General features: G+C 48.2%; 1 protein-coding gene across 2 annotated transcripts in view; it reads left to right on the top strand.

Moving 5' to 3' along the window:
- Window positions 1-24,689, top strand: part of LOC118234049 (partitioning defective 3 homolog) — a 258,754-nt gene extending 234,065 nt beyond the window's left edge. Inside the window, exons 23-26 of one of the 2 annotated variants that reach the window (XM_035430352.1) lie at window positions 13,749-13,869; window positions 19,461-19,606; window positions 23,431-23,700; window positions 23,869-24,689. In XM_035430352.1, the coding sequence (XP_035286243.1) occupies window positions 13,749-13,869; window positions 19,461-19,606; window positions 23,431-23,700; window positions 23,869-24,022 (691 nt within the window). In that variant the 3' untranslated portion in view covers window positions 24,023-24,689. Of the gene's footprint in view, window positions 1-13,748; window positions 13,870-19,460; window positions 19,607-23,430; window positions 23,701-23,868 lie in introns of those variants that run through there. The other variant, XM_035430351.1, reaches the window with a different exon arrangement.
- The last annotated feature ends 360 nt before the right edge of the window (window positions 24,690-25,049 follow it).

Here is a 25,049-nt window from a genome sequence, read left to right as displayed (position 1 = left end):
ATTGTGATGTCAGTGTTTGGGGGTGTTCCCAGTCTGTAGCGGAGGAGACAGTGGGGGTCCCCTGGCCGATGACAGGTTAATGAGGAGGAATAATGGGGTAATAAGAGAGAGACGGGGTGTCACCTGGGGTCACCATGGTGTGGGGAGGGGGGCGGGTCCACAGCAGTGAGGTCACCAGCCGCCAGCCCTCTCCGGTTTCAGGATGAGGAAGAGGTCATCCGTCACCTCAAATGGCCTGGACGGCGGGGGCTAACCGTTGTATATGCGGGCGGCAGTGTAGTATAATGGGTAAGGAGCTGGTCTCGTAACCTATAGGTTGCAGATTCAATTCCCAGGTTGGACGCTGTCGTTGTGCCCTTGAGTAAGGTACTTAACCTGCAGCACTTAACTCTCTTTCTATCTCTCTCCCACTCCTGTGTTCCTCCTCCACCTTCGTTCTGTTGCTGCTGCTCCTCTTTTCATGTTTTTAAAATGGTGAGACAGCAAAAAAAAAAGAGTTATATAAGAACAGTCACACAGTCACATGTCTGCGGCGTTTGGAACAAGTTGGCGGTTTACCTGAGGCGCATGGTGCATGGTGCATGGTGCATTGCGCATGGTGCATGGAGCATGGTGCATGGCACATGCACATTTTAAGGCGCTTGGCAGATGCTCTTATTCAGAGTGAAATGCTCAAGCAGTTCAGGTGAAGTATGGTGCTCAAGGGGACACTAGCTTTGCCCCGGCTGAGTACTGAACCTGCAACCTCTGGGTGACCCACAGTTCCCCAACCATCAATTTTTTTTTCATTTCAAGATTAATTACAAGCTTTTAGTATTTTTATAACACAGACTTTATCAACTGGGTTGAATTTTGCTCCAACATCCAAGATCATTAAACATTATTAGTTTAAGAATGGAAGCTACATATCAGCATGTATTCCCTGACTATTTGTCATACAATAAAAATAACAAACTTTGGTTGGACTGAAGTGCTTCCCAGAGTCTGGCCTGCTTGGTGAGAGATCATTATTAAATCCTTTTTGTTAGAATAGCTCTGTTGCTGTCAGTAATGCACAGTGACGTTGTGTCAGGAAGGAGACTCAGGGTCACAGAATGATGTGGCTGGATGAGGGTTAGGGACGGTGTCTGCAGCAGGGGGAGAATGGTAGTGTCATTTAGAGTAATTGCATCTTTGTTAACTTTCCTCCCAAAATGACCTTGCTGGCTACTGCAGCAAAATCTTTTTCTTAATAAATCCAGCTTTCACTATTAATGGGATTTCACTTTAATTCTGTGAGGGATTTATAGGATGTCAGCTTGAGCTCCGTTTTAAAAGAATGCCTTAACTCTGAATATATTAATTGTCAGGTTCAATAGAAAGGAAGTCTTTGAAATTTAAAGGGCTGGAAAAGTGAGTTCTGTCCCAGACCCATGTCTGATGGGACCGTTTAGCCCTTTTTAGGATGACTTTGGGACCCAGTGTAGGGCATCGCCTCTTAACATCCGCAGTTAATTATTTATGCTGTTGGTGTCAAAGCAGACCTCTCTGTTCATTTATTAACAAGCAGAGCCGTTTTTCCTTGACTTTCTCAAAGCCCATCAGCATAATTAGAAGGGAGGTTGGCGCTTGTCAGCCAACAATGTATAATTTATTGACAAAACGACCTTGTTTTATCCGCGCCTCAGAGATGTCACCTCGCATACGCCAAGTGGCGAAGTGCACAGGCCCTTTCTGTCCTGTCCCTCTGTGACTGGCTGTGGCTGAGACCAGCGTGTGAATCACATGTGTGTGAAGATCCTGAAAGAACATACAGAAAGTGCTCAAGGGCGAGAGCGACTCAGGGGAAGGAGGGGGCGAGAGAACAGGCGGGTGAGCGAGCTCTTCATTACTAATGACTCCCCATCGCCTCTTTGGCCCAAAGCAGCTCTCTCTGAGAGGAAGCCGAACAGCTTTGGCTGAGCGGAGGCTGCAGAATGGAGTGCTCTCTCTGAGAGGAAGCTGAACAGCTTTGGCTGAGCGGAGGCTGCAGAATGGAGTGCTCTCTCTGAGAGGAAGCTGAACGGCTTTGGCTGAGCGGAGGCTGCAGAATGGAGTCTATGTTTTAGCTCACAGCTCTCTCTGAGAGGAAGCTGAACGGCTTTGGCTGAGCGGAGGCTACAGAATGGAGTCCATGTTTTAGCTCACAGCTCTCTCTGAGAGGAAGCTGAACGGCTTTGGCTGAGCGGAGGCTACAGAATGGAGTCCATGTTTTAGCTCATTGACGGTTTGGCTGAGCAGAGGCTGCAGAATGGAGTCCATGTTTTAGCTCATTGACGGTGTGGGGTCGCAGTGGAGCTCATAAACTCTGTGACAGAGGGAACTGCCCCACTTGTTATGGAAGGTACTTTTGAGAAGGGGTCAGGGGTCACGGTCGGGGGTCAGGGGGTCAGTTGTTGAGGGAGTTGTTGATCATAAGGGCAGGAGATTGTCTCCAAGAAATTCTCTTCTAACAATATATGAGCTTGAGAGGCCTGATGTTATTTATTTATTTGCTTGCGCTGTTAGCGTCCGTCGCGTGTAAGCGCTAATCTGCATTCCTAGCACACTGACTGCTGTTCCCTCGGTTCTCTCTTAATAAAAATCACACAGGAGCCCTATCGCTCCTGCCTGGTCTAAACGCGAGCGTGTGGGTGCAGAGCGGTCTGTGTGCTGGGCAGGTACCTGCTCTCACACCTCTGGCATTTAACCCTTCAGGGGAAATGATATCGCCCTCCGCAGCCTGCATGGCTACTACCAATCAGAGGCTCAGTCTGCCTTTCACCTGCAAAATGGAGACCGGGCAGGAGAGCGAAACCCTGGACGCAGCTTCTCCTTTTCAGCTGAATGTGATTGGCCTTGTGAGTGGCTGCAGAGGGGAGGAGCTTCTGGGCTCTTCATTCTGGAGTCTCTGTTGGTCAGGGGTTAGGGGTTAAGGTCTGGGGTTACAGTCAGGGTTTTAGGTGTTAAAAGTTTAGAAATTAGGGATTGAGGGCTAAAGTTTTAGGGACTAGGATTTTGGACCAGAGTTTAGGGTTATTTTCAGTCTCTTTTCATCCATTAAAGGCAGACATGACCCCTCACCCTAACCCCTCACCCTAAGCCCCACCCTCTCAGAGTTTGGGTGCAGACCAGCATCATGCGGTTCTAAGCCTCTCCTGTGACCTCGTCCGGAGGTTCCGGGCTCAAACCCGCACCTTTTCCAGTGGGGGCTGGCTTTGAAATCAAAATAAATTTGTTTGGATTGTCTGCTCCAATTTTCTGAGACATGAAGATCAATGTTGTTTGTGCAGCAGCCTGGTCTGGTCTCCCATGTGTTTACAACTGTGTCTGGTCGAAGATTTTGGCCGGCCCTTCTGTGCAGTTGCATCCCTCGTTCGGCTGGTCTGTTGTGCTCATAAACCCATAACACTTGCCATATGAATGTTTTCTTTGTTGTGTGTTTATTTTTTCACACTTACAAATTTTTATTCTGTAAGCAGGTTGAGGTTTGGTTGGATACATATGCAAAATTAAGGGGATGTAAGCATCTAAAGTAAGATGAGAACGACTTTTGGATGTTTGGAACTTTTGTAGAATATTCTGGATACTACATATTGTTGTCTTTTCTCTGTCTGATTATCGAACGAAACCTCAGCTCAGTTAACACTGTATCGATCATGGTTTACTAGCCCTACTTAAGCTACATCCAGCACTATATCCTCAACCCCATTTACTGCCTAAAGCACAATATCCTCAATCTCCCTCTTGCAACTGCTACAGCGATCAGCATTATGCTGCAGATCTATAAGATGAGATGGGTCTGTGTCCATGTTAGAGACGCTGATTAGCACTGCTGCTACATGGCGGAATGTAATCTGGCTGCATGCTGTCCTCTCTCTGCCATTTTTTCCATGGTGTGGTATCTGAGGCTGTCTGTTATTACTGGCTGTGAGGACCCCTCAGAGCTGAGCCTGTAGTAGAGCTCCTTTCTGCCCCCATTAGAGAGGCTTGTTCCTGATTTGGGGTGACACTTGAGTTCTGTTTTTACCTCGACGTGTCCGTCCTGGTCAGTGGCGCTCCCTGACCCTCGTGTCTTTCGGCGAAACCCATTTCCTCGACCCCGCGTTCCCTCTGTGCTGTTGTGTCTCCAGAGGTCTGACAGAGTTGCTGGTGAGGTACGGATTGCTGGCAGTTATACAGGTTATTGTCATGGTGATACGGCCTTTAAGAAGCAGACTCCAGTACAGTGCAGCTCAACTCCAGGGCCTGCAGGCCACAGAGTACAGGTATTTGCTCCAACCATGCACTTCAGCACCTGATTTAACTCATTATTTTACCTGCTTGGTTCAGGAAGTGAGCTCATTGGTGAAATCTGGTGGTGCAGTACTTGGCTGGAGAAAACATCTGCAGACACTGTGGCCCACAGGACCTGGAGTTGAGCAGCGCTGCTCTTGTGTGTATCTAATAATATTTCTTTTTTATAATGATGTCTTTTTTATAATGAGGTGTCTTATTTACACCCATGCTCTTGAGTGTTTGTTTCCTGTGGTGCCTAATGGCCTCTCAGTCATAAGGTCTTGTTGTCCTGTCGGTATTTTGAGGCTGGACAGCCTGACTGTGCCTGTCGGAGGTGTTCACTGTGAGTTTAACTGGAAGGCGACTGCTTACATTTTAAAGGTTTCAGTTTAGCAGCTGATATATGGTCACATGCTGATGCGTACATTGCCTCCGCATAGTTTACACTTTTGCCACTCTTTGTTTCTTTCATTAAAAAGTGAAGTGAAGGCGAGGGAGGGAAGGATGGAGAGAGAGAGTGGGAGAAGGAGATGGAGAGAGAGAAGGGGAGAGAGTGGGAGAGAGAGAACCTCAGTGGATTGACTTCGTCTTATGCTGGCATTATTGGTAGTTGTGAGGTTAAATGATTGTTGCAGATTATAATAACATGCAGTGATAAGATTTCAGTGAGCATGTGTTGTGTCTTGCAGCAGTGCTGATTGATGGAGTGTCTCTCAGCACTGCAGTTGAGTTTTAATGTGTTGTGTCTTGCAGCAGTGCTGATTGATGGAGGGGTCTCAGAACTGCAGTTGAGTTTTAATGTGTTGTGTCTTGCAGCAGTGCTGATTGATGGAGTGTCTCTCAGCACTGCAGTTGAGTTTTAATGTGTTGTGTCTTGCAGCAGTGCTGATTGATGGAGGGGTCTCAGAACTGCAGTTGAGTTTTAATGTGTTGTGTCTTGCAGCAGTGCTGATTGATGGAGGGGTCTCAGAACTGCAGTTGAGTTTTAATGTGTTGTGTCTTGCAGCAGTGCTGATTGATGGAGGGGTCTCAGAACTGCAGTTGAGTTTTAATGTGTTGTGTCTTGCAGCAGTGCTGATTGATGGAGGGGTCTCAGAACTGCAGTTGAGTTTTAATGTGTTGTGTCTTGCAGCAGTGCTGATTGATGGAGGGGTCTCTCAGAACTGCAGTTGAGTTTTAAACCCTCACGCACTCGTCTTACTTCCTCAGTCTGAGTTCATTAAAGCTGAAGCTAATGCACCGATAGATCATGGGTTTGACAGAAGAGCATTATGTGAAATCTGATAATGATGCCTGGAAAGCAGAGGCCAGTCATATTAACATATGAATGTTTGTGGAAGCTGTAAGCAGCTGTCCCATCTTTGCCTGCGCTGACAGGTTTGTTTTCATGGCTAATAGATCACAAACACACCTGTGTTCCCTGAGTAACTGCATTGTGTCAGATCTCTGTGTACTTAACTACTAGAATATTCATTAGCTGAGGACATGATGCTTTGATCCTGTAATCCTTTCCATTAGACTGCTCTTTAAGGTATTTATTGATTGGATATTGAGCCAGTTATTATTTTTCAGGAGTGATTGTCATTATCTCATTCTCATAATTAAAGAAGCATTTCCTTTTCAGGAGGGTCAAGTGTCTGATAATTGAGTTGTCATCAAAGTGGCTGGAACTACATATGGATTACGTGATTCAAGTAATTTGCGGTTTGTGTTTTTTTTTGCTTGTTTGGTTTTGCTTCCTGTGTGTGTGCCCCCTTGTACACCTACCACCAGCAGGGTCATGTCTTTGCCCTGTATGTGATTGGTCAGTGTGATAAGTGAATCAACGCGGCAAGTATATCATAGTGTCACCCTTCCGCCGTTAAAACAGTTTTTATAGTTTTTACTGGCCTGTTTACGGCCCCTGTCCCAGCTCGCTGTCCCCCCCCCTTCCCCCTCTTTAACATTCGATACAGGAAGTGGCATGGGGGGGGAGAGGAGCATGTAATTCGCTGTCCCACTGATACAGGAAGTGGTGTGGGTGGGGGGGAGGTGGAAGAGGAGCGCGTAATTCGCTGTCCTGCTGTGTGGCGGCCGGTGAGGTGTGTGTTTTTCGGGGGGGGATGAATGCTGGCCTTGTGCTGACTGCAGAGGCAGTGAAACAGGATCCCACCACAGTGCACATGTGGAGAGGAATACTCTGCCCACCCCCCCCCTCCCAAACACTCCCACACCCATCCCCCCCCATACCCACCCATGCCCGACCTCCCCAGCCATCCCACTCCAAACTCCCCCACACCCACCCTCACACACCTACCCCCCAATCCCTCCCACACCCAAGCCCCCCTCCCCACCCCCCACACCTGGCCCGCTCACTGAACTCCCTCAGCCCTCCCACACCCAACCCCCTGACCCGTCCCACACAAGCCCCCCACACTCAACCACACCCCCTCTTCTCACTGTTTTAAGGGGAACTCCATTACTCTATGGGCTGAGTGGTGCCTGCAGTGCCAGGCCCTGGGTTGCGTGATGTATTCCAGTTTAACTGCAGAGGAGTGGAGACTCAGACAAATGAGACTTCAGTTAAATGAGCTGCAGGAGCCTTAGAGCGTGTTCTCACACGCGCTACCCACCACACCCCGCCCCCCCCCCCCCCAACGCTATCACCCCCACCCCCGCGACCCCCCCCATCCGCCTGTGTCTGGAACGCAATGTCACCTAATTGTCTTCCCCCTAATAGGACGATTAATATGCATAAGTATATATCCGGAACAAGTTCTGTGACACCACCTCCGCAGGGCTGTCGGGGGGGGGGGGGGGGGGGGGGGGCTGATATACTGTGCAAGTTAATTTGTCCCCCGCAAGGGCAGTTTGCCCATGATGCATTTGGGCATTTATGTATTTAATATATATATGCACGGTGATTGCCTGAGGTTGTGCTTCTCTGCTCTTGGCCTCGGAGTGACTCCCCTCGTTAATGTGCTCACTGATCGTGTCGTGTTGCTGATTGTCCTTTACATTGTGAACATCTTAGCCAGGCCCATTTTAAATGAGAACTTTCCAGCATGTACTGCGCTGATTACATAGAGGCTAATTAAATCCAGTGCAATCAGTTTTCACATGCATCTCAAATAAGGCATTTTCTCACACTGCAGTCCTGTACTGTCAAGAGACTGTACATAAATACAGAATATTTAGCTTTGCTTTCAATAGCACTGACACAAGTGAGAGAATGGGCGTAAGGAACACTAAAAGTGATATCTTGTGATTTACCTGGCTGCCTCACACAGCTCAAGTGCATGTTAATGCTCCCAGTGTGCCTCCCTCCATTCTGTATGCATTCCACACTGCCATAAATCAAGCGGCAGACACACTTGAAAAATGTCGTCGGAGATTTAGCTCAGCTATCTGAAGCAGTGTGAGAATCGATGTACGCAATCCTGTAAAGATAACAAGGTCCTTGTGCTTCTAGCGGACACTCACACAACTCAAGCACATGTTGACACTGACATTTCACCCTTTCTACATGCCCATTACATTTAAATATTTAGCAGACACTCTTATTTAGACTGAATTCCACAGCTTCCATGTTATTGTTTTTTTAAACATCAAATCAATTTATACAGCTTGCTATTTGTCCAGCATAATCTATACATCCTGGGAATTGAACCTGCAAGCTCGGCTGTGTGGGCGTGGGTGTGCGGGTTTGAGCGCGTGCAGCGGTGTGTCCTGCCGGGGCACGGGCAGGCTCTGACTGGACTCCTCTAACCGTCCCGTCCCAGCCTATCTGTGGGGTGGTGTGGAGAAACACAGGTGCAGCAGGGAACAGTACCAACCCTGTTGACCCCTGGAGGACAGAGGAGGACGCTCGATACCACCCCTCTTTACCGCGGGCTGCTGCTCTCAGACTGAGTGGCTGTTGACTGGCCATGGCAGCATTTACGTGCGAGAATCCCCCGCTTTAATCCTCCTGGCCTCCGGGGGGCGCACTTCGTGCTGTCGGGGGCTGATGTACACCCAGAATCTGCTCCTGGTGTCAGAGTAAATGGGCGTGTCATTCACGGGAGCATTAGAAAACGCCAGCTCAGTATTGCCAGGCATTCCCAGGCATTCCCGTGTATTCCCAGGTATTCCCAGGTATTCCCAGGTATTTCCGGGTGTGCTCCTTCCGGCCCCTGCCTGGATCAAGGTGTGAATCCCAATTCCGCCACTAGAGGAGTCTGAAATCTGATGTACGTTTAATCTCCTGATGATATGCAAAAAGATTCAAGATCAACACTTGAATTTAATCACCCTTCAGAGAAGGATATATTGCATGTCTCCACAACTCGGAAACTGGAAATGAAAAGAATTCATTACGACAAGAAAGAACATTTATTGAAATAAGATACATTTCAGTTGACTTGCTGGATAGCCGTAGGAATGAAGAAAATATCACGCATATCATCTTATCATAAATCCCACACCAGTGAGCTACGGCTGGCTCCAGTGACAGGTCCTGTTTAATAATTTGCCCAGATTTAGACCCTGTCATGTAACCAAATGTAAAAGGAGGGATTTGTGGGATAGCTCCCTGCCTCCTGTCAGTCGGCTGTTCTGAGTGATGACATCAGCAGGGCGGCCATGCTCCTGGTCCCAGAGGAGGCCGTGTGATCAATCACAGCAAGTGAAACGGGTTGAGCAGGTTACAGTTGATGTAATAAACTAACTGGAAAAGTAGAAGTCCAGATGAAGGGAGGTATAGTGATCTCTTCTAATACGCATTGCCGTAACTTTTTTCAAGGAGAAAAACATGGAGTCTGCTTTAACAGTAATAATAAAATATGATAATAGACTTTGTGTCAGCACGTTTCAAGGGGATATAAAGTATACTCCTGCTGGTGAAGTCTGCTTCTCTCCCCTGGAAAAAGTAACCGGAAAGCTGGTTTATGTAAAAGCCCAAACGTGGTCTGCCATGATGCCGAGCGGTCTCTGAAGGAAAGGCATCCATCTTGTTTGCCGAAAGGCAGCGGTGACATTATACTGCATGAACATCGGCATGCATAATCACCCACCGGTCCTGTGACTTCCTGTTTACTGCGCTGCCGTAGATTGATAGTGAGATGCTGAGACTCAGCTCTGGATACACAGACTCGGTCGTAGCAGAAATGGCGGTGGTGATATGTTAGATTTATAATCGATTTAGATGTGCAGCCCTGGATTCTTCTTGATAAGCCAGGTATGACATTCTTTATTTTATTTTTTAAATCGGTGTGTTTCCCTGTCTACTGGTTTCTTCTCTCAGTATACACAATAGTTTTTATTCTGAACTCTTCCAGTTAAGTTTGCTAAAGTCACATGACCAAACGCAGCTACGTTAAGCACTGCAGCGGCTCCGAGGCCTTTGAAGAGCCCTTTCAGAACGTGCTTTTGAAGACCCCCCCCCCCCCCCCCCCCCCCCCCCAGCACGGGTCCTGTGCTTTTCAGAAGTGCCGGGATGAACTCTTTCCTTTATCTGTTAGCATGCAGAGCCCAGTGCTTTCACCTCCTCTCTCCTCTGCTGAGTCTTTCACCTCCTCTCTCCTCTGCTGAGTCTTTCACCTGCTCTCTTTTCTCTTGCTTCTGAGTTTTTGTTCTCCGGAGAGCCACGGAAAGGCCAGGGAAAATCTGCTTGCAGGGGGTCTGTTGGTGAAGCTGGACTGAGACACCTACAGTAGATTAAGTGAAATGTGCAACACTGCTAGCCAGTGGCGTTTGAAAGGGGCTGGAATATTTCCTGTTGTTTTCCGCTCCGCACTAATCGCACTGCAGACAGGTGTGTAATCGCACTGCAGACAGGTGTGTAATCGCACTGCAGACGGGTGTGTCATCGCACTGCAGACAGGTGTGTCATTGCACTGCAGACGGGTGTGTAATCGCACTGCAGACAGGTGTGTAATCACACTGCAGACAGGTGTGTCATCACACTGCAGACAGGTGTGTAATCACACTGCAGACGGGTGTGTAATCACACTGCAGACAGGTGTGTCATCGCACTGCAGACAGGTGTGTAATCGTGTGGCGGAGAGGTGTGTAATCGCACTGCAGACGGGTGTGTAATCACACTGCAGACAGGTGTGTAATCGCACTGCAGACAGGTGTGTAATCACACTGCAGACAGGTGTGTAATCGCACTGCAGACAGGTGTGTCATCGCACTGCAGACAGGTGTGTAATCGTGTGGCGGAGAGGTGTGTCATCGCACTGCAGACAGGTGTGTAATCGCACTGCAGACAGGTGTGTCATCGCACTGCAGACAGGTGTGTCATCGCACTGCAGACAGGTGTGTCATCGCACTGCAGACAGGTGTGTCATCGCACTGCAGACAGGTGTGTCATCGCACTGCAGACAGGTGTGTCATCGCACTGCAGACGGGTGTGTAATCGCACTGCAGACAGGTGTGTAATCGCACTGCAGACAGGTGTGTAATCACACTGCAGACGGGTGTGTCATCGCACTGCAGACAGGTGTGTAATCGCACTGCAGACAGGTGTGTAATCGCACTGCAGACAGGTGTGTAATCACACTGCAGACGGGTGTGTAATCACGCTGCAGACAGGTGTGTAATCACACTGCAGACAGGTGTGTCATCGCACTGCAGACAGGTGTGTAATCGCACTGCAGACAGGTGTGTAATTGCGCGGTACAGGAGCTAATCGCTGGATAAACTCTCAGCGCTGAGGAAGCTTCTCTTCGCTCTCGCTGTGCGGTGTGGCGTCCATTTGCGAGGGCTCCTGCGCGTGGCGTGTAATCGCGGTTCTGTGTGCGTGGTGTCCGTGCACCTGCGTGTGGCGTGTAATCGGTGGTTACTGTGAGCGTGGTGTCCGTGTGCCTGCGTGTAATCGGTGGTTATTGTGAGCGTGGTGTCCGTGTGCCTGCGTGTGGCATATAATCGCAGTTCCTGTGAGCGTGGTGTCCGTGTGGCGTGTAATCGGTGGTTCCTGTGAGGGTGATGCAGCTGTCCGTGTGGGACGCCCACAGCGAGGAAGTGTTGTGGTCTGACTGACCCGCCCGGCTCTGAACAGTGATTCAGCGAGAAGTCTGTGCACTGCACCCCGTTGGGGCAGAGGGGCAGGTGCTGTAGACTCCCCAAACTCTCCCCTACACCCCTTTATGAGGGATTCACATGACTGCCTTTATATGACAGGGGAACATGCTGTAAAAGGTGTACAGTATATAGAAATAAAATATAGTACTAAGATATTGCCACACTTCACAGGATATTGGAATTATACACATTATTGCTTTCAGATATTGCAGTGTGTTACACTGCGGTGAAATCAATTTAATAATGTTTACAAAAAAGCAAATATATTTACAGTATATTGGAGCATTCTGTCTGCAGTGAAGTTGCTGCCTTTGTAAAAAGCGAACTGACCCAGATATCCACCACTGCAGTATGAAACAGCAGGCAAAGGGGGGAAGTAATAATGTTCTATAAGCAAACCGAGATACTGCTCTTCTGTCTGTCTGCTATAATAACAGCTGGAGCACATCTATCCTTCAGAAAGACAGCTCTGCTTTCAGCATGGCTGTTAAATATCCCCTTTGCTCTGTGTGCTCAGGGGTTAATGATATGAGTAATGTCATTAGCATTATCTATTTATTCAGTCTAAAGTTCAGCACGTGTGCTCAGTCAGCCTGCCCTGTATAAATAAAGGTTAATACTAATAAAATGAATATTGTTTAGTTGATTGTATATTATGAATCAATTCCATTTTTATTTGCTTCCTGTGCCCCTGTAACAGTGTGCCTGGATGGGCAGCCACACCTAGCCTCGTGCTATGGGCTGTGCTGGGGGGCGGTTGGGGAAATGCACAGGACTACTCTGTATGACTGCCTTCTATGGTAGTATTGGGAACGTCTCTAATTCTTCATCCTAACCTTGTGCTCTCTCTTCTTCTGCAGTTCTCATTGTACTGAATTAGTGATATAAATCACTTGCATAGGAGATGAAGTGTGATAGCACCACTCAGGCAAGTGGACTGTATATGTATATACTGTATATATAGAGGCTCTGGTAAGGTTCAAAGAAGGGCAACCAGATTGGTCCCTGGTATGAAAGATAAAAGCCATGAGGAAAGACGTAAGATGCTTAATCTCTCAAGTTTAGCAAACGGAGACTCGCGGGTGATTTGATTGAGGCTTTTAAATTCATAAAGGGGATCAACAATGTACTACAAGAGTTTCTTTAGGTTGAGTTCTGTTAGTAGAATAAGGGAACATAAATGGAAATTAGCAAAAGGTAAATTCTTCACAGACATTAGGAAGTACGTTGGGAGTAGTCACTGTGTGGAATAGCCTGTTTGGTCATGTAGCAGAGACAGAAACTCTGGGGATTTTTAAGACCAGACTTGATACTATCTAGTCTGTAAGTAATCAGTGCACTAGGTAGGAAAATGGCGAGCATTGTCGGGCTGAATGGCCTGTTCTGGTCATTATGGTATGTTGTTATATGCAGTATCACCCATCATTAAATTGAAAGTTGTCGCAAACTGGCTGAATGTTGTGAACTACTAGATAAATTATTTTGGTTTATATATACTGTCATGGCGGGACAGTGCTTCTGTAGGGCTGCTTGTTCTGTGGTTCTGGCTGTCAGTATGAATTCTGCTGATTTATACTGCTGACAGGAATTGGTAAATCATTAATGTTGCGAGTGAAAATGTGCCTGCAGAAGAAGTGTCTTTAATGAGCACAGACCATGACACGTGCAGTACTCCCTGTCTGTCTGGGTTCTGAACATCACGTAATGGTGCCACGACAGTCTTACTGTCAGGGACATGCACCGTGCTTCTCTCTGTTCCTGTGGGTGTCCTCCGTGGTGCATCATGGGAAAGCAAAAACTGCCGACTGTCATTTATCTAGCCTGCTCTAGAGTGGAGTGAGCGGTCTCCGTGCGGCTCGGTCATTGCGTCTGCGTTCAGTGTGAAGGGTCTCAGTCTCTTAGCCAGAGGGCTGGAACCCAGTGAGACGTCCTGGTTCTGACTCACACTGAGCTCCGTAGAGCCGGTCTCTGTAAAGCTACTGAGAACTTTAAACCCAGGGGAAGTCTTCGGTTGGACGTTACCATCGTGTACTAGGCTAACCAGGTTCATATGTTTCGACTGACTCGGTCAGTGCGTCTAATCGACTGCATCATTAAAAATGGACTAAATCTGAGAACGTCGACTTTGTTCCTTGGAAAATGCTAAGCCTTTTTCCTGTTTTAAAAAACATTTCATCGAAAAAAGTCCAAGCTGTTTTGAAATATCAATTTTAGATACATGTAATTCATGGGGAGCTGTTGAGGTTCTTTCCCCAGAAAACCACTTTTATGTTTTTGTTATCGAAACTGCATGTAACTGTTTTGTTTTGTATTTTGCCAATTGTGTTTAAGTATTCAGTGCCCTGAAGAGAGTTGATTGCTTTATTGATTAATTGATAGATTCATTGATTTTGCTCCGTCTTTGTTTATTTTTTTCTCCATCCCCTCAGCAACCGGCTGACGCTTAGCAACCATGACCGGATACAGCGTCTGCGGCACGAGTTCCAGCAGGCGCGGCAGGAGGAGGAGCCCGACGAGCGCCGGCGCACGTACAGCTTCGAGCAGCCCTGGGTGAGTGTGTAGCCCCCCCCGGCTGCCCCCCACGGCTGTCCGCGGCACGCCCCACTAACTCCACTACCAAGCCCCCCCCCCCCCCCCAAACACCGGCGCTAACCCCCCACCTGCATGCAGAACAGAGGCGTGGCCGCACGGACAAGCTAACACCTAACTCCGCCCTGCCCCGCCCATCACGTGACATCATCACCCAAGCCCCGCCCATCACGTCATTCCCACCCGTCCCTTCACCCGTCCGTCCAGCCTTCTCCCCCTGAGGGTCCGGGACTGTGAGGACTATGGGCAGGGCCCCCGAAACAACGAGGCCTAACCCCCCCCCCCCCTCGAGGGAGAACTGTTTGTGGGCTTCACCTTTTTATAATAATTTAAAAAACTAAATAAAAAAAACTTCATCTCATTACCTTCTATGTGCCTTTGTGAAAATGTGCTTAGGAATGTGTGTTGTCTTTTTTCTCTCTTTTTCTGCCTGGGAATGAAAAACCAAAAAATGAGTGTCATTTGGGAGCTCTTTTGCAAATAAATAAAGAAAAAAAAATGTAAGAAAAACCTGCTTTGATGAACCATAATCTCTCAATGATTTACATTCAAGTGGCCATTAAAGGAACGTTCTGATTACTTTCCAACAATTTGCTGAATTGACTTGTTTTCTTGCAGAAGACTTTAAACGTTGCACTATTTTCCACTTCTACATTCCTAAGGGCCTCTGTCAATTATCTTTGTGTTGTTTTTTAATAAACATTCTTATTAAAATGAAATCACAGATGGATCCAATATTTGGAGCACATTTTACAAACTTATTTGAAATCACTGTCTTTCTTTTTTGCCTGTTTTATGAGTTATGCATGCTATTGTTCTGTAATTTAAAATGCAAGTCTCTTTCCAGAAGCGCTGCCATTTTTACCCTTGTTCACATATATTTCTATATCTATGTATAAATGTGCAAAAATATTTGTACCTGTTTTTAGAAAGTTGTATCAAAATATAGTGTTCGTCTTGTAAGGTCAGGGTTTTTAGATTTGGTGTATTTGTGAATGTTTCTGTGTTCTTATGGGGGTGTAAATCTTTTTTTTTTCTTCTTTTTTTTTCTTTTTTTAAACAAAGTGTTCCTGTTTCTAAGATCTGTCTATGGGAATAGATGAATTTAACCTTGACATTCAACTTTTTTATGACCAAAAAAAAAAACCTAAATAAAAATATGGTGGTGTTTCTATATTGCAGCTGAAGTTTTTGTTGTAATTTTGAGGGGAGCCTGTGTATGTTGTCCCATTGTGTTTTTTCCTGCTCAGTAGAGATTTCCTGTGTTTGCATGTGGAGGTGTGTGGGGCAGACAGTCTGCATATTTGCTCACCTGTCTTCCAGGGTAACCCCTTAAGCAAATATTAAACACTGAAATGTATTGTATAGTGGAAGTATACAGTATATATGTCACTTAAAGAGAGGAACATTAGGGTCAAGTGAGGAACGTTAGGGTTAGGGTCAGGTGAGGAGTGTTAGGGTTAGGGTCAGGTGAGGAGTGTTAGTGTTAGGGTCAGGTGAGGAGTGTTAGGGTTAGGGTCCGGTGAGGAACGTTAGGGTCAGGTGAGGAACTTTAGGGTCAGGTGAGGAACGTTAGGGTTAGGGTCAGGTGAGGAGTGTTAGGGTTAGGGTTAGGTGAGGAACGTTAGGGTCAGATGAGGAGTGTTAGGGTTAGGGTCAGGTGAGGATGGTTAGGGTCAGGTGAGGAACGTTAGGGTTAGGTGAGGAACGTTAGGGTCAGGTGAGGAACTTTAGGGTTAGGTGAGGAACATTAGGGTCAGGTGAGGAACATTAGGATCAGGTGAGGGACCTTTAGGATCAGGTGAGGGACGTTAGGATCAGGTGAGGAACGTTAGGGTCAGGTGAGGAGTGTTAGGGTTAGGGTTAAGTGAGGAACTTTAGGGTTAGGGTCAGGTGAGGAACGTTAGGGTTAGGGTCAGGTGAGGAATGTTAGGTTCAGGTGAGGAACATTAGGTTTGGGGTTAGGCCCTTGGTTGTTTGCCTCCACTCCACTGTAATCCTGTGCAGTTTGTCTGTGGAGTCTGGAAGCTTCTTTACCGTGAGCTGCTTGTTCTCCTGCTCTGGGTTACGCTGGTTTGAAGTGACAGGACTGCTGGGTGACCCGCAGGGTTTCCTGGGATTGAGTCCACTGTTTTGTTTCTGGCTGTGGCCAGGGTGTGGAAGCACCTGGGGACTGTCAGCACCGTTTGGTGAAGCCTGCCACTGACATGAAACATGGCTGCCATTTTTGAACGTGGCGTTGGGAACAAAAACAGGGAACGTGTCTGGGTGGCGGTGCAGATGTTATGGTTCTTCCCTTGAAATGGAGCAGACCGCCAGCCTCAGAGAAAAGCCCAGAAATGAAAGAGAGTTCCAGAAACTAAACCCTGCCTGAGGGGGTCTCGCAGTTTCAGTCAAAACAAATGTTTAATGTTAGCCGCTAGCTAGTCCTAAAAGGTGTTGAAATCCTGACTGGGCAAATAAACAGTTATTACAGCCCTTAAATGCTTTTTGAATTATGGACAAAACACAGGCAGTGTAGAACGTGGCGGTCTGCTCAGAAAGCGCTCTTTGTTCGCCCGTCTCTTCGCCGGGAGGTTCTGGAACCTTCCACACGGTTCTCTGGGAAATGTAAACCTGGCACACTGACACACTCGTTCACGCTCCGCTTTAGGAAAAACAACGTGTTTGCTCTTCTACCGAGTGCTGTACACCTTCTGAATGGCCTACATCTGTGTGTGTGTGTGTGTGTGTGTGTGTGTGTGTGTGCGTGTGCGTGTGCGTGTGTGTGCGCGTGCGTGCACTCATGCGTGTGTGTGTCCTTTTTGCTACCCCAGTCCTAAAATAAGAGAAGTGTCTCCAGAGGTCACTGTATGCTGTGTGTCTGGTCAGACAAAACTGAGATGGATTCAGGGAGCTTTTATGGTCTGACCACCCAAAGCCTGCCTTTCATAATGACTGAGTTTAGCAGGGTGCCCAATCGCAACCCCCTGTAACGTGTGGATCTTCATACCCTGCATCGTCCATCCCTGGCATTAAGTTTTATAAATACTGTATATGCTATTAAATATCACTGCTCAACATTTAGCTTGCGGTACAATATGACTGGAACACAATAATAGCATTATGGCTTTGAATGTAATATTTGGGGAAAGCCGATTTGCTCTCTCGCTGTTGAGGTTTCCTGTGTGTCTGCCCTTTGACCCCGTCTCTCTCTGCGCATACCTGCTGTAGCCCCTTCTTGGGTTGTCCCTGCTCTGTCGGAACTGTGCTGCTGAATCATTCAATCATTGCTGTGCATTATCCTCTGATAGGCTTCAGCAAATGCCCACCCTAGCAACAGGCTGCTTCCTGTCTCTGCAACACGCCATCATTTGGCCTCTCTTCTGCAATCTATCGCTCAGCCTTTAGTCTCTCTCTCCTTTCACCCGATCCTTTCGCCCTGGAGGGGTGCGACTGTGCCCAGGTGCAGCCTCCTGTTCGCTGGGCTGATCTCCCTCACCTGTGCTGCTCCCCACTGGTGGACCTGTCTACCAGCTACACCCAAATTCTCAAAACCATCTGAAGACGTCTTTTATTGTGCTTTTATATAATCTACTGTATATATGACTGGTTGGGCTGTGCCTTGCTGGTGTTCAGGGTGCTGTATGGTTTTTTTGGGGTGCTGTACAGGTCCAGGGTGCTGTATGGTTTTGGGGTGCTGTACAGTTTCAGGGTGCTGTATGGTTTTGGGGTTCTGTACAGTTTCAGGGTGCTGTATGGTTTTGGGGTACTGTACAGTTTCAGGGTGCTGTATGGTTTTGGGGTGCTGTACAGTTTCAGGGTGCTGTATGGTTTTGGGGTACTGTACAGTTTCAGGGTGCTGTATGGTTTTGGGGTGCTGTACAGTTTCAGGGTGCTGTATGGTTTTGGGGTGCTGTACAGTTTCAGGGTGCTGTATGGTTTCAGGGTGCTGTACAGTTTCAGGGTGCTGTATGGTTTTGGGGTGCTGTACAGTTTCAGGGTGCCATATGGTTGTTTTTAACTGCTCTGCCCTTTGGTGTGTGGCGCGCTATGATTAGCGTTAGCGTTCAGTCAGTGATTCATGGTATACATAAAAAATGCTTTTTGCATCAGTCTTTATCACTCTGTTTCTTTCCTGTGTGTCATTGGTATAAAAAGCTCTTTTTTGTTGTTGAAATCACTGGTTAGCGTCAGGAAATGACATGAATTCAGTGGTTTCATGGAAGGCGGAGGGATTAAGTACAATTGCTTTGACACGCTGAACAGCATGTTTGTTTTGGGAGATGAGATGGAGAGAATATGGAATGATTTGAAAGTGACTCATTGTTCTCTTGTTGCAGCTGTTCACAACAGATGCCAACAGAACCTGCTGAATCAGTCTTATTCTCTACCTCCTGTGTGTGTGTGTGTGTGTGCATGCATGCGTATGTGAGTGTGTGTGTCTGTGTGCGTGTGTGTGAGTGTGTGCGTGTGCGTGTGCGTGTGCGTGTGTACATGCATGCGTGTATGTGTGTGTGTGTGTGTGTGTATGTGTGTGTGCGTGTGTGCATGCGTGCGTGTATGTGTGTGTGTGAGTGTGTGTGCACGTTCATGGTATTCATCATTATCTGAATAGCACACAATGATGCCTATTTCTGTCGCGTTTGGCTCAGAGATATTGAATTTCAGTTTGGGAGATAAGCTCTTCTGTCATTCTCTGCCATTATCCCTTCAGCGCTGTAGGAAGTTCTGATAAGACTCCCAGTGCAGACACCTCAGTCCTGGAATCTGCCACAATTTCTGAACACTTTGAACTGAATATTAAAGTCCTCTAAGCAGCAGAACACCTTAAACTGTTACACTGTATATAACCCTCCCCTTATTACTGCGGCTGGGTCAGGAGAGCCTCCGCTCAGGCTGGTGAGGTAAGTCCCTAAGGCTGGGGAACTGGGTGTGCTTTAAAATGGAGTGGGAGGAGAAGCAATCAGTTATTTGGGAGATGATTTTGTGGTGTCTCCATGGCAGTGTGGAGTCAAGTAAGTACATGCCAGTAAATTAAAAGGCTGCACATTGGCTGTGGTTGCGATTGGGGAATTTCATTGGCTGTGGTTGCGATTGGGGAATTTCATTGACACTGGTTGCGATTGGGGAATTTCATTGGCTGTGGTTGCGATTGGGGAATTTCATTGGCCATCTTGAATGAGTCAGGTTGTTTTCTGTATTGTAAGATCTGCAAAAGTCATTGAACAAACGTCATTATTAAAAAATTGGTACATTGATAAGCTTTTCTGGGCTTGTGCAGCTAGTCGTTATTAAATGAGTGTTTTGTTCTGTTGTTGAAATGCGAATGTGTGTAGGCTATGCAAACGAGCCTGATGGGACAGTCAGATCCGTGCTTTTACAGCATTAACGGCTAACAACTACTAACCTACACTTACCACTAAATCTCTGTCGTAACCACCGTTAACCTACGCCACTGGACGGCTCAGTCGATGATGCGGAGGGTGAGGTCGGGCCCCGCAGCTCGTTTCTTGGTAAGTATTCATGCATTCCCCCTTGTGGGTTGTGAGTAATTGCAGTTCCTCCTCCAGGCCAGTGGGGGCAGCAGCGGTGGAGGCTCGTATGGGATGCAGACGGGACGGCACTCTGTTTCTGTGGAAGTGCAGGTGCAGAGGCAGCGGCAGGATGAGAGGGAAGCCTTCCAGCAGCCCCAGAGACAGTACAGCTCTCTGCCAAGGTCAGGGTCGAACTGTATAACACTGCACTGAAACACTGTGAGGCCAGAGTCGTACTGTATAACACTGCACTGAAACGCTGTGAGGTCAGAATCGTACTGTATAACACTGCACTGAAACACTGTGAGGTCAGAATCGTACTGTATAACACTGCACTGCACTGAAACACTGTGAGGTCAGGGTTCGTACTGTATAACACTGCACAGAAACACTGTGAGGCCAGAGTCGTACCGTATAACACTGCACTGAAACACTGTGAGGTCAGAATCGTACTGTATAACACTGCACTGAAACACTGTGAGGTCAGAATCGTACTGTATAACACTGCACTGCACTGAAACACTGTGAGGTCAGGGTTCGTACTGTATAACACTGCACAGAAACACTGTGAGGTCAGGGTTCGTACTGTATAACACTGCACTGAAACACTGTAAGGTCAGGGTCGTACTGTATAACACTGCACTGCACTGAAACACTGTGAGGTCAGGGTCGTACTGTATAACACTGCACAGAAACACTGTGAGGTCAGGGTTCGTACTGTATAACACTGCACTGAAACACTGTAAGGTCAGGGTCGTACTGTATAACACTGCACTGAAACACTGTGAGGACAGAGTCGTACTGTATAACACTGCACTGAAACACTGTAAGGTCAGGGTCGTACTGTATAACACTGCACAGAAACACTGTGAGGTCAGAGTCGTACTGTATAACACTGCACTGCACTGAAACACTGAGGTCAGAGTCGTACTGTATAACACTGCACTGAAACACTGTGAGGACAGAGTAGTACTGTATAACACTGCACTGAAACACTGTGAGGTCAGATCCCCGTGTCACTGCACAGAAACACTGTGAGGTCAGATCCCCGTGTCACTGCACAGAAACACTATGAGGTCAGATCCCTGTGTCACTGCACAGAAACACTATGAGGACAGAGTCGTACTGTATAACACTGCACTGAAACAGTGAGGTCAGATCCCTGTGTCACTGCACAGAAACACTGTGAGGTCAGATCCCTGTGTCACTGCACAGAAACACTGTGAGGTCAGATCCCTGTGTCACTGCACAGAAACACTGTGAGGTCAGATCCCTGTGTCACTGCACAGAAACACTGTGAGGTCAGATCCCCGTGTCACTGCACAGAAACACTGTGAGGTCAGATCCCCGTGTCACTGCACAGAAACACTGTGAGGTCAGATCCCCGTGTCACTGCACAGAAACACTGTGAGGTCAGATCCCCGTGTCACTGCACAGAAACACTGTGAGGTCAGACCCCCGTGTCACTGCACAGAAACACTGTGAGGTCAGATCCCCGTGTCACTGCACAGAAACACTGTGAGGTCAGATCCCTGTGTCACTGCACAGAAACACTATGAGGTCAGATCCCTGTGTCACTGCACAGAAACACTGTAAAGTCAGTGCCCTGTGTGTCATACTCCAAGGTGTACCTTGGCTGGTTGGCATACCTGCCATCCCAGTCAGAGCTGGAGGTGTGTACAACCTGCAGGTTTCCTCTGGTCTCCTAAAGTACTCTTCCGCTGAGCGCTCTTTCATCTTCATCAGTGTAAATTTAGCAGAGCAGGGGAGAAACCTCCTCACTGCAGAGGGTAAAAATAACTACTGCCCCCTCGCTCTATTTTTGTTATTCGTTTTTTGCCTAATTTTCAGTGAGACGTGTGGACCTGCATTCCTTTTCAACATTTCACCTGTAGAACTTGAAGTCTAAGTGCCTCTGTTTTTTTCTCTCAAATTTTTTTATCTTTTTTCCTACAAATTTCATCTGATACACTTTCCAGGATTATGACCGCGAGGGTGAGAGGGAGAACTGAAATCGTTTCATTTGGCGGCCTTTGAAGGGTTTTTTTATTTTGCACAGATGGTATTGTGCCATTTTGTTTTCTCACACTGGTATGTTTTGAAAGGGTGATTCGTGCTACAAGCACCTGCCATACGCACTTCAAAGTAGACACTTGTGTGCATTTAGCACAGAGAGTGCAAACAGACACTGTTTCTTCACACACATGCATATGCCTGACGGTGTTGGCGGCAGATGTTGAAGCTGAGCTAATTTGAGTGCGTAATGTGTAAAAATGCAGCTCCTGCTTTGATTATGCCACATTCCAGTCATGTGCTCTGTCTGATTCCGCATCACCTCTTCCTCACTTCTCAGTTTTACATTCAGTAGCGGCAGGCTCTGATTTTTTCTGTTTTCAGTGTGGCCAGTGCTCAAATGAAACGGGGTCAGTCAGTCAGGAGAAGACCAGCCTTAGCTGTGGACCTTCTCAGCTGCATTAATCTCTTCAGCAGAATGACTCTTAAAGTGTTAAGACCACAGGACTTTGCGGAAGTATTTTTTTGGAACACATGATGTATATTTATCAACCTGTGGATCCACCTCTCCCAATCTGCCACGTCTGTAATTGACGTGGCTTCAAACTGCTGCTTGAAGGAGAAAGGACATTACAGTTGCCCCATACATGTTTCCTTGATTCCTCACTTTTTTCCTTGCGTACTCCAATGGGTGGAGCTGGGAGCCAACGTTGCCAACGCGTGATTTCAGACATCAGTTTCATGTATTGTTGACCTGTTTTGCCTTCCATACTAGGAAAGGAGATGAGGAAAGGAAAGGAGAAAATACGTGGTCAGAACACACCCCAGGGCACCTGTGGACACACATTACACTGTCCTCGTAATACTCCAACGACAGGAGCAGCGTATGATTAGTGATGGAAAAAGGAGTGGGGATCGGCATCACGTGAACCGGAGGAGTCATGTGTCCGCCGTCTCCTCCAGAAAGGGAACAGCGAGGGATCAACGAGTTCAGATGACTGAGAGTTGAACCCCAGACTCAGGAGGAACAATGCGGGTTTCATTCAAGCCGTGGAACGGTTAGGGTTAGGGTTTATACCCTCTCACAGATATGTGAGGGGACCGGCCGTGGAGCCCTCTGTAGAGAAGCGTGTCTGAGCGCCGCCTCCTGGTCTCATTTTAAGGGCTCTCTCATGTGGGCTGACCTTGAAGTTCTCGCCCAGCGAGGTGTGGAGGGGATTTCTCCCCTAACAAAGGCCCTCTGTATGCCACACTGATTGAGCCTCCTGTTTCACAATGCGGCTTTCCCAGGAACAATGTCAGGCTCTTCATCGCCGGCAGCCAGGTCTTGGCAGAAGGGCTGGATCGTTAAGGCTGATCACTGAGGAGCGGCAGGCGCTAGTGGCAGGCTCGGCGAATGCCTGCGCCTGCGTCTCGCCTGAGACTCTGATTGGGTGAAAGTGCTGGGTGATGTCATGGCTTTCTAACGTCCAGGAGCACCTATCCCTCACCGGCTGCATTTAAAATAACTGCGAGTGTAACTGCAAGCCTGACTCCAGGGTTGACTCTAGACTTGTTCTTGCGCTCGTCTCTTTGTTTCCCTCAGATTTGCTTGCAGCTTATCTGAATTTTTTTCTAGCGCTGTTCTTCTCAGCCTTGTTAGATGCAGACCTACACACAAATTAAGCTTTGTTTTATCTCTCTTAAATACTTTAACCCTTTAAGCGCCAATAAAATGTGAAGTTTCTCCTGCACATCGTTGAGAATTTCTAGTTCAAAAATCTCTTGAAGGAATTCTATTTGGCATATTGGCGAAAATAGGTGTCATTTTCAAAAATTGCCTGGATTCTGCAAGAGTCCAGAGTCTAAAATATTGCACATGGTTATGTTTGGAGTCATCGGTGACTTAAGGGTTCAGTGTGTTTCTCCTCAGCCTTCATAGGAGCAGACGTACTTGTACATGGGGCGGAAGGTCTGAACTGAAACGCACCCCGTCCCCTCTTGTGTCCGACAGGCAGCCCCGTAAGAACCCCAGCGTGGTGTCGCAGGACTCCTGGGACAGGGTGTACCCCCCGGGACAGGGCTTCCAGACTGCCAAGGAGAACCCGCGGTACGCCAGCTACCAGGGCCCGCGAAACGGGCACCTGGGCTCGCGGAACGGGCACCTGGGCGCGCGGAACGGCTACCTGGGCGCGGGCGGCGGGCTGAACGCTCGTGTGCTCCTGGAGACGCAGGAGCTGCTGCGTCAGGAGCAGAGGCGCAAGGAGCAGGAGAGCAAGATCCGGCTGCCCCCCCCGCAGGAGAGCAAGATCCGGCTGCCCCCCCCGCAGGAGAGCAAGATCCGGCTGCTCCCCCCACAGGAGGCCCCCACCAGCTACGACCCTTACCAGGCCCCACCCCCTCATACACACCGGGACCCTGGTCCTGCCCCTGCCCCCAGCCCCGCCCCCAGCCCTGCCCCTGCCCTCGCCCCCAGCCCCGCCCCCACCAGCCCAGTCCCTGCCAAAGGACCCTACCGCCAGGATGTCCCCCCCTCCCCGTCACAGCTGGCCCGCCTCAACCGCTTGCACCACAGCCCAGAGAAGGGACGCCCCTTCTATTCCTGAGGGGGGGGGTCCAGGCCTCAGAGGAACTGATACACATGCTCGCTCTTTCTCTTTTCCACCTTCTCTCTCGCTCTCTCCCTCCCTTTCTCTCTCTCTCTCACTCTCTCCCTCCCTTTCTCTCTCTCCCTCTTCCCATCTCTCTCCCCCTTTTCTCTCTCTCTCTCTATCTCTCTCTCTCTCTCATTCTGTCTCTCTGCCCCCCTTTCTCTCTCTTTCTATCTCTCTCCTCTCTGTGTCTCTCTCTGTCTCTATCTATCTCTGGCAGTAACATAAAATGGAAGATGATAAAGAGGGAAAAAACAAAAGAACTCATCTGAAATGAGTCTGATTTGCTTTGAACTTTGACCCATTTCTTGTTGCTTTATGATTTTCGTATTTTCTTGGGAAAACTGCCCCCCAGTTTACAAACATGGGGATCTTTGGAATTTATCACTCTGTCTCTTTCTCTGTGCCTTCTGTTTTTGGGGGTCCTTGCAGTACCTTGCTCCTGTGTTTGGAGAACTCTCTGGGGTTCCCCTGCCCCCCTAATCCTCACGCTCTGACAATCACAGCCCAGCTGGGGCCCCATGGGGACACTGTGTCATCAGAGTGGCCCCAAGTACTGTACACACAGGTCTCTGCCACGGAACAGCCATTTGGTGCGCGAGTGTGTGTGTGTGTGTGTGTGTGTGTGTGTGTGTGCGCGAGTGCATGCATGTGTGTGTGTGAGTATGTGTGCTTGTGAGTTTGTGTTTGTGTGTGTGTGTGTGTGTGTGTGCACGAGTGCATGCATGTGTGTGTGTGAGTATATGTGCGTGTGAGTTTGTGTGTGTTTACAGCCAGGGAAACCCCCTGGTCCTTAGACCCCCCCCCCCCCCCCCAGCATCGCCGGCTCTTCTCCCCTCAGCTGCCTGGCTCTTTGAATGGAGGTGTGACCCCTGAGATCTTCCACGCGCCCCCCAGAGAGAGAGCGGCCATTTAAACGGGGTCAGCAGGTTATTAATTATGCTTCTCATGAAAAATGCATCGCCGGCGTCTCGACTGGGGG

Source organism: Anguilla anguilla, chromosome 8 (genome assembly GCF_013347855.1).
Source record: "Anguilla anguilla isolate fAngAng1 chromosome 8, fAngAng1.pri, whole genome shotgun sequence".
Taxonomy (NCBI): domain Eukaryota; kingdom Metazoa; phylum Chordata; class Actinopteri; order Anguilliformes; family Anguillidae; genus Anguilla; species Anguilla anguilla.
Note: the sequence above shows the minus strand (reverse complement) of the source record. Positions and strands in the feature narration are given on the sequence as shown.